At 40.2% G+C, this 10,388-nt stretch overlaps 1 protein-coding gene across 1 annotated transcript; it reads right to left on the bottom strand.

Annotated features, from left to right (window-relative positions):
* Positions 1–464: 464 nt before the first annotated feature.
* ggctb (gamma-glutamylcyclotransferase b) lies at positions 465–5,301 on the bottom strand. Its single transcript, XM_023418684.2, has 4 exons — positions 5,042–5,301; positions 4,817–4,962; positions 4,469–4,601; positions 465–1,012 (listed from the first exon to the last, which is right to left on the bottom strand). The coding sequence occupies exons 1-4, from the start codon at positions 5,150–5,152 to the stop codon at positions 848–850; spliced, it is 555 nt and encodes a 184-aa protein (XP_023274452.1). The 5' UTR covers positions 5,153–5,301; the 3' UTR covers positions 465–847.
* Between the last annotated feature and the right edge of the window lie 5,087 nt (positions 5,302–10,388).

The raw sequence follows: 10,388 nt of genomic DNA on the forward strand, positions 1-10,388 counted from the left end.
CTTGGTCCAATCAAACATTTCACCTGAGAAATGCCACAGATCCGTTAGTGAAGCTGCTTTGACCTCAGTCCTTCAGGAGTCTGTCTGTTCCTTTAGTGAAATGACAAAGTAGATATAGTTTCTCCGTTGACATGAATATATATGATATGTTCAGGGTGGCGTGGCCTGTGGTGTTGGGGCCCAATGTGATATCTTTTCATGGGGCCCACAATCCCAGGCGGGGCCCCTGCTTCACTATAAATTATGGCTGATGTTTAATGTAAAGTTTTTTAACCTCTGAGGCAGCCATTGTTTTTCCTTACTTTCAACAAGGTATTAAAATACCCCTGCCATCACTGACTGACTTTATTTAGATTATAATATAATGCATGCTGTTAATTTAGGAAGTTATGTTACTGTTGGTACAGTGTAGACAAATCTATCTGCACCTACACTGGCTATACTTGTAGGCAGACACTTTGAGAAACAGTGGAATGACCCTTTATTGTTTTTGTCCATGACTCATAGTGATTTACGAGCAGGAAACAGGCTCTGAAATATCTCAGCCATAAAAACATAAAGGCACGATAGTGAAGCAAAAAGAAAGTTACAGCCTGCAGTACTGATCCTCGTGGTCATATATATTCACTCAACAGTTATGGTGGATCTCACACCTCCACTCTGTAAATGACACAGTGATTTTCATCTGTGCAGACCACAGAGCCATCAGTGGGCTCTGTCAGACACCTGGCTGCTGAGACTGAGGTCAGCCTCCTCAGGTGAACTGGTTCATCTACAGTATTATGATGAATACAGTGTTACAAGTGCTGTCCTGTAGTACAACGTGGACCTAGATTCTGCTGAAGCATCAGGCATCAGAGCGGTGGTTGGCCCTCTCTTTAGCTCTCCTCCTGGCTCTCTCCAGTTCAGCCATCATGGGCAGCGGACCCTCGTACATGTTGGTCTTGATCGCTCTCAGCTTCTCCTGGTAGTCCATGGGCAGACCGTTCTGCTCCGCCCCCATCCTGATCACCTGCAGGGTGAAGATCAGAAACATGATGTCCATAGCAACAGGGTTAGCCCCGCCCCTTCTCTTATCTCAGTTCTTAGAAACCTTCAGGACTCACAGTGGTGAGAGAAGATCCTCTCTGAACATGATGGTCTTGATCTTCAGAATAAAACCAGATAATTTTGGGAACTTTCTTAAAGTTTTTGAAAATAGGGTTCAAGTTCAAGTTTCCAAATTCTCTTTCATGTCTAATACACAAATCATCTGTGTTTACCCAGCAGTCCTCTGTCAGTGTCCACGGGGATCTGTCCACATCCCCAGTCCCCACCGGACTCAGTGTGACTGTAGACTGTGCAGGTCATGGACCACTGTGCAGTGAGCAGGATAACTGAACTGTGGTCTCTCCACATCTGCACTGCACCGGACCCTGTATTGTCCTGAGCCACAGTACATCAGGATCCAGGACCACGGTGACTCTGACAACAATGCAGAAGCCATGGCTTCCCTCTTTCTCTCAGCCAGTTTTCCAGCTCTCACATGTGCAAAAGAACAATCTGGTCCTTTAACTCACTGCTGTCAGGTCTGTGATTCGTAACAGGGCCTGGGGTGTGGGTGGGTGGGGGGTGTCCTGACTGTTCTGACCCAGGGATCACACAGTCAGGTGACCGGGGTGTGAGCAGACTGATCCTATTCCAGATGCTTCACAGAGAGTGGGAGTGAATAGGTGATGATGATGCCTCTGACCTGATTCATGATCGTATTCTTTTGTTTCCTGATGCAGAACAACAACATTAAACCTCCAAGTTTGACATCACACTGAGAGAGTGAGGCTCATTATAAAGGTCATTTACACTGTCATCCATCAGTCGCTGCTGATAACTCTACCATCACAAGGATTGGATTCAGATTCAGAATATAACAGTCATGATGAGTCAATAAGAGACTCATCCTTAAATTGTGCTGTAGTGGAGATATGAGCTGTTCCTGTTCTCTGCTGATCAGTCACTGTCTCTTATATAGTGTTATGTTTTGGACAGGTTTATTTCTCAACTGCAAAATGTAAGTAAAGGAAGTAAATTGTCCTGCTCAGCACATACTTTGATAAACTAGCTCCTAAAAATGATGCTTGTGTTCTACTCAGTGGTTTGTCCACAAACATTTTGGAAACATGTTTCTCCAAAAGGTTGCTGTTACGCCTCAGAAGTAAGATTTTCATTTAAATAATATCACTGACTGAGGTAACAGAATGGTGACTGAGCCTGTGACCCACTGATAAAAATATATAGAAGTATTTTACAGGTGTAAGAACTGGGTGTCTGGTACGAATCCCCCACAGAATCACGAGGGACACGAGTCACTAACACAAAGGCTGTGTCTTCTCATCCTTCAGAGGCTGCATCTGAAGACCAACTGTCCTGTTTCAAAAGGTCCTTCAAATGCGTTCTTCTCTTCCTGGACCAACCTATCCCAAGATTCATTGCACTCAGGTAATGAAAATAATGTGGCAGCAAACAAGTTTTAGATAGGTGTTCCTAATAAACTGGCAAGTGAGTGAAAGTTTTTCTTTTCGTCAACAAGTTCCATGAAAAGATCAAAACCAGTGATGAACGTCTTCTTCTAAGAAGAACTGTGTATCTGACTTTCTTTGCCTGGTGGCTGGTAAAAAAATCTAGTGGTTTTCACTATTGGCCTGATTTTATTTCCACAAATCAATCATTTTGTTATAGAGAAAAGATCACTTCCTATCTGTTCATGGTTCTTTTTTAATATTTTGTTTTCCTTTTCTTTCTACGTGCACTTTATTAAGAAGTATTCTGAGATCTGAGACAAACACGAGTATGTTTCATACACATTCAGTTTGAAATCTGAGATTCATTGTATGGAAATATCAGTTCAACGGTGAATGTCAATAAAAAAAGAACTTTCTTTTCCCTCTGTCCTCTGCCTTTAATCAGATTCATGTGAGGAGCCTCAGACCACTGTGGAGACCACTATCTACAGTAGATGAACTATCTCCTGCTTGAGCAGCTTCAACTGTAAAATGTAACTTACACACTGATGCATCAGAGTTCAAATCTAATAATGTCACATATAACAAGGTCAATGACGTGACGGCAAAATTTTTCTGTCTGAGTCCGAAAAAAGGTTCAAATTCACAAAAAGATTTCATATATATGTAGTAACTCTCCCATATATGTACTCACTTTTACTTTTCTAAAACCTTTCGGTATTTGTAATTTTTCTCTCATTTAATGTGTCAAAATATCATGTAGTCTCACCAATAATAGCAATGATATATAAATTCACAATAAAATATCTCATTTCTGTGGCCAAAATATTCATCACTGATACAGTATGATTAAGTGAATGGTATTTTTTAAACATTCTTATCACTTTCATGCAATTTATCGGAAAGATAAGTCTGTTCAGTACATTCAAGATGGCGACTGTGACATTGTACAATCAAAATATGAGGTCATTATTTACAAAAACTAAAAAGAAGTGAATACTCTGTTTTTAAAGACTTCATATTACTGAGAACCTGTAAAAATGTTAAGCATAAGTTAAGGAAATGAAATAATTTTGTGATAAAGAGATTTTTTAAGGCCACGGCAAATTCATCTAGGTGAAAGAACACTAAAATCACTTCATTTAAAATATAAGTATGAATTTATGAGTACACAACATTCGTGATATTTGAACAAAAGTAAAAAAAATCATTATTTTGTGTATTTTGTGACATTCCTTATACATCAATAACATATTAGTCAGAGCGGATGCTGCTGCACAACCACTACTTTAACTTTTGATATTATTTTCTGCTGATAATCATTCTGTATTTTTACTTAAGTAGTGAATGCGGGACTTTCACTTGAATATAGTATGGCCGTGTTTCTGTATTGGAGGTGTTAATTTAGGAAAGGATCTGTGTTTTTCATCCACCACTGACAATAAGTCATGAAGAAATTGGAAGGAATCAGTCTATTTTTCCCCCAAATATTCTTTTTTCTTGTACACCCTATTTTATAAAGGGGTTTGACTATCAAGCAGGTTCAGCCCAACTTTTTTTTGTTAGATGTAGCTGTTTGATATTTTATATATTAGGTATTTACTTTTTATATTTTAGTTCATTTTCCTTTCTTTTCTTGTTGGATGCCTATAGTTTAATTTACTTCACTGGTCCTAAATTGTTTCCGTATTATCTAGTTTGACCTGTCAGATTCATTATTTTTGTTTGTAACTGAGTCTCATTGAAGGCTTTAAATGGATCATGAAGTAATACAATAAAAAAAATCATTTAAAAAAAGGAAGGAATCAGTCCTGCAGCTTTACATGAAGGTGCTCTGAGCATGGACACAGTGAGAGCAGTCTTACCTGCAGGTACTGAGGCGACGGCGGGGCGTACACACAGCTGTTCATTACGTAGGTGCGACAGTCATGAAGGTGCTCTGAGCATGGACACAGTGAGAGCAGTCTTACCTGCAGGTACTGAGGCGACGGCGGGGCGTACACACAGCTGTTCATTACGTAGGTGCGACAGTTGAGCTCCTGGCCCTTTGTCTTCACTGAGAGCTCCACAGGACTGTACGCACCTAATGTCACATTCTCCTGACTGACACACACACACACACACACACACACACACACACACAAAGATACATACAGACACACACACACAGATACATACAGACACACACACACACACACACACACACACACACACACACACACACACACACACACACATATATATATATATAGTGGATGATAATTTCACAAGAGAAAAGTTGGGGGAAATCCAGGAGAGCTCATGAATGAACCCTTTACCTGTCCAGAGACTCTAGATCAGACATGTTCATCCTCCAGACGACACCCCACACCTCGTCACCTAGGCTGTGCTCTATGGTGGCTACACCTCCATGCCACCGGTCACTGGCCAAGCCTCTATGGTTCCCAAACACCAGTCTATAGTCCTGAAAAGAGAAAAAGACAGAGTTCAGAAGTGTGTACAGTTGAGAACGGGACACAGACGCCCCTAACATCAGACTGTACCTTGAGCCTGGCCACACAGTGAACTGTTGCAGAGGGGTTCTTGAGCTGGAGCCGCTCCTTCAGGAGGTTGCTGCCGTATGCAAAGTACAGGAAGGTGTGATGGTTCTCCATTTTGTCACCAGGTTCTGGCAAGAGGAAGATGAGAGCGAGGAAGACTGAGGATGAAGAGGCAACAATGACGGAGGTGGAGAACTGAGCTAAGCCACAGTTTGGAGGAGCAGAAGGCGGAGGTGAGAGAGCACGAGCTGCACAGGGGCAGAAATGAAGTACTGGCCTTCCAGCACTCACACACCATTCTCATGCTAATCCCCTGCACTGCCACTGAGCCCTATTCACACTCACAATACACAGTTCACCTCATGTATTGAGCCAACAGCACTAAGCCATACACACAGATCAGATATGCACACACACACACACACACACACACACACACACACAGCAACCGGAAATGAGACAATACTCTTCCTGCAGCACAGCATTAAAAGCCCTTTGAAGAGATAAAGGGTTTCCGTTCACTGAAATTCTAGTGGCCTTTTAATTTGAAACGATTACAGGAAGTGTTGAGTTTGATGCTTAAACAGGGCAAACCGGAGTGGGTCAAAACAAGGCTCTGTACTAAAATACCACTATGACCAACTCTACATATCAAACAGAGGGAATTAGACATAAAGGCCCGTTACTTTTTACGGGGCCTCTGTTGCTGTCCAGCCAAAAAAGCCAATAAACTACTCATAAAAATGAGGAGGGTTTTCAGTTTATTATAGCTTTTTAAAAATAGTCTGATTCCTCTACTCAGGCTAGTTTCAGATGACATCCCTGTTTATCCAGAGACATGTACAATATGAACCATTTGTGTGAAAGTTTGTCATAATTTCTGTGTGAAGTCTTGAGTAATGGCTAAAAAGTGTGTTCTGAGGTCACACTGACCTTGACCTTTGACCTTTGATCACCTTAGTCTAATCAGTTCATCCTGGAGTCCAGGTGAGATGAAAGAAGTTTGATTTCCTGATTAAAAGTTGATGCAAATGATACACGGTTAATGTGTTATAGGATGTGTTGTATTTTTCCCTTATGGCTGATCAGTGTAAGACAACAAATGTGGATGAATGTCAGTGATATCTGACTACCACCACTGTGGTCCCAGCAGGGGTGAAGGACCCACTGAGGGAGCTGCATGTGCTGGATCCTCCAGCTGGATTCTGTCCTTTGGATTAGGGATGATCTTAGAGAAGAAAGTGCATTTATCTCTGTGAACACCATGGTATCACCCCATCATGAACCCACCTTGATGACCTGTATCTCATTATGAAAACCATACAGCTACATGACACCGATGGCTGTGACCTGAGTCCTGTTTTCGTCATATTAATCTACAGAGGACAATAAACTTGTATTTTATTCCCATCAACACCATTTTAAATCCAATTAAAAAATAAAGTAAATGCCGCCTCGGGGCTCCAGTGACAGCTGATGCTTTGTCTTACAGTCAGTGTGTGTTTGCTGCACCACAGTAGCTGTAATTTTATAACACTGGCTCTGCAGATCAGCACATTCCAGCTACTGTACCATAACAACTTCTTGTGTGCGTGGTGCGTGCTGCAGACGTCAACTAACGCTGTTGGTGTGTTGTACTTTACACTGTACCACCTCATGCAGAAAAACAAACCTGTGTGTAAACCCAGAACTCTGTGGTTTCTGTGTCATCGAGCTTTGGGCTTTAATGGCCTCCACAGAATTAACTCTGTGCTTCTTTGATCAACTACTCAAGGATTATGGAGTAGGTGGAATTAATTGTGATACTTCATAACATACAGATGATCGGGCTGCTCATTGTCATCTTATGTAATGTGGTGATTTATTGATACTCTGTTGATGTTTGTTATTTCAACATCTGGTGACAAAGTCTGATCATATAACAGATTAATAATAAACTGTTTATCCTGTTCAGGGTCACAAACATCACTGAGCTGCAAACTGATACCACAAACAAACATTAACACACCTGCTGCTTCACACACAAATTAAGTTGACTTATTAATTACAGATCAGCTTACACACCAAACAATGACAGTTGTTATCATCCAACACAAGAACTGAGTGTTTGTCAGTGAAGGGCAGTGAACACAGTATAGACAACCAGTCTGCATGGCAGTTTGTTTCATTTGTTACAGACACACTAAGCGTTAAAGACGTGAGTTTGTGATGTGTAATGCTGGGACCACTTTAACCACCACAGCAGCAGCAGACAGTGGAGGCTCAGTTGTTTATATTAGGGCTGTCCCAAACGATTATTTTTTAAACGATTAATCTAGCGATTATTTTTTCAATTATTCGACTAATCTAACGATTATTTTTTTTATTAACCTAACAGCAATTTTATTGCAATTATCTTCAAGTTAGTCATTTAATATAACAATTTGCCCCGTTCACATCTTGACTCGCTGCAACATGGTGTTTCCTCTTTATGTGCTCGTGCATGACTGTCGTGCGAGTGTGATATGTCAGATGCACTTTGCAGAGTCTGCAGACTACCGCACTGTTGGTGTCAAGATTAAAGTATTCCCAAACTTTGGAGGACCGTGTGCGAGCCTTTTTTGCCGCGTGTTGCTCCACACGCTCCGTCGTACTGCTGGTAGACGCCGCCGTGTTGTTCAAATAGATCACACAGACGCAAATCATTCACGTAGTCAATGATTTCAATTACGTCACCGCGTTGTCCCAGTCCGTGCGCTGCGCTTGTATCCGGGTAAACCAAAGACGATGGATATAAACAGTCCCATTAGAAGGTTCCGGTTTTGTTCTATGAACATTTACCCTGTGTGGTTTTACACGACGCGTCGACACCAAAATTCCACGTCGAATAATTTTTATAATCGACAACATCGATTACGTCGGATAATCGTCCCAGCCCTAGTTTATATAGAATTAATTGATTGTCAGCAGCCCAGATAATATTCAGCATAGTTTTCCAACATATCAATCAACCAATCAGACTTTATTTGTAAAGTACTTTTCAGACAAACAACGTAATATCCAATAAATGAATGAATAAAAAATAATAAAAATAAAACAATAACAGGAACTGAAGAAACTCTATGATGAATCTCATTCATTTACAATGAGGAAACACAGAAGACAAAGGAAGTTACAGATAAAATCATAAAATAATAAAACAGAACCAAACGAAAATAACAATAAAGGACAATATAATAAAGATAAGATAATATCTAATCATCACAACACCCGCACCCATGTTTTCCACTCATGTGCACTACACACTTCTGACTTTACTGATTACCAGTAACCTAAGTTGGCATCTTAATTTAGTTTAATAAAACTATTCTTTATCAATTGTTTACCATGCACTGTCTCCCCTTTGTTGTGGCCACTTGAGCCAGGTCAAACATTGAGTATTTAAAGGAAAACAACCCAGAAAATTAACATAGAATAAAGGGACATAAACAGCCTAAATGTATGAATAAAACTAAAAAAAGGTAGGACTTAAATTTGCTATAAGTTGAACAGATTTAAATACATTGATGCTACATACGCTATATCCCATAAATGCTAAACAGAGGAGGATAGTAGAATATCTTAGTTAGTACTCCACATTAACACACATGCAATATAACACGGCTAGTTGGCTAGCATTAGCTCAACGGTGAGTGAGTCAAAGTAACACACAGCAGAAACCAGTTCAGAAAATATATTATATATCACGCTGTTAATAACTTACACTCTGAATGAACGGAACACATTCTCTGTAGACCAGGAAGAAGAAGCCGCGCTATCATTGTTGGTTACTATAGTAACCCGGTACATGAATCTTAGGACCCTACAGTGCAACCTGGGCTGACCAAGAGCTGCCTGCCTACAAATAACAGCATAAAAACCAGTACAACGAAAATAACCGGGTCATGGGGGGTTCTGTTCTGTTCTGAGTGTAGATAAATAATAATAATAAAAAATTAAAAAGAAAATTAAAACAATAATAACAACAACAATAATAATAATAAACAAATGAAAAATATATGCAATAGGCTAAATAAATAAATAAATTTAAAAAAAAAGCTTCAATACAAATGGTTGAATTACAATTAATTTAATAATTAATTTCTATTGTAATCGTCATGGAGGAGGATTTACTGCAAGACTGTTGTACCAGACTGACTTAGTTTTGGCTGTGTGTTCCTAATAAACTGACAGTACATCAAGATATAAAAGTACATACCTCCTGTCTCATGTCTCATCTCTAAACCACCTCCCCCTTGTGTTCTGGTTGAAGTCTGGAGCTTCTGTTTTCTTTCAATTTGCTGTGTTTTAAAAAATACATTTTTTATTGGTCTTAAACGTTTTCCACTTGAGGGTCACTGCACTAAAGAGACTGGGAGACGACCTGCCAGCCTGTTGGACAGTTCTGTCAGTTCAGGCCATAACATCTAAATCTGAATCCAGTGTTCATCAGCACCTGTGAGGACCACTTCCCCACCTGCAGCTACAGTTTATTGAGGGTGGGGCTCCCGTCTTTCTGTCGTCGTCCTGCTGACCCTGGATCAGGATCAAGCGTTTAACCTCAGCAACCAAGACAAACACATTATTTTTATTTTTAAAGATGACTGAATTCATTACAGTGTTCCTCACCTGTCCTAGATGACTTATAAATGAACTAATGAGTCATTGTTTGATCACTCATTATAAAACAGTCATCCTGTGAAGGAATAACTTAAACCCTTATGGTGCTGTTTCATTTTGCTCAGCAGATGGCAGCATGAACACAGTAATGCACTGGGAGACAGATTCCACACAGAGGCAGTATCCTGTCCCTGTCTTTGACTGTGCCCCACTGTTCCACCAGTGGTCGGCCATATTGGACTGTGTTCACCATCCTTTACCTGGAAACATTTCTTTAGAGATGCATCTTCAGACTGTAGGTACTGCCCTTTCAGAGCCATGCTGTGGGCTTCAGATCAGATCTTATACTTTATACATGTCAGTGATGAAAAGTAAATAAACACATTCACTCAAGAAGTACAATTGGGAGGCCGATGAACTTTACACTTTTCCTACATTTCAAAGGGAACTATCATTTCTTTTAGTATTTTATCTTATCTTTATTTTATTCTTTTATCTTTGTGTTCCTTTTATTGCCATTTATTGCCATTACTAGTGGTGGAGTACAGTATTACATCTAATAACTTCTTTCACCTCCCTCTATGTTAAACTGCCCATCCCCCTCTCTTGACCACCATGTGTTAAGGCAACTAATAATCCAGGAGACAGCAGGTTTGATAAGAGATATTTATTTAGAACAAATACAGAGCTTCTTAACCCCCCCCCGTCCCCG

This window comes from Seriola lalandi, unplaced genomic scaffold, assembly GCF_002814215.2.
Source record: "Seriola lalandi dorsalis isolate HSWRI2012SDOR001 ecotype SW California unplaced genomic scaffold, Sedor1 jcf7180002054583, whole genome shotgun sequence".
Taxonomy (NCBI): Eukaryota; Metazoa; Chordata; class Actinopteri; order Carangiformes; family Carangidae; genus Seriola; species Seriola lalandi.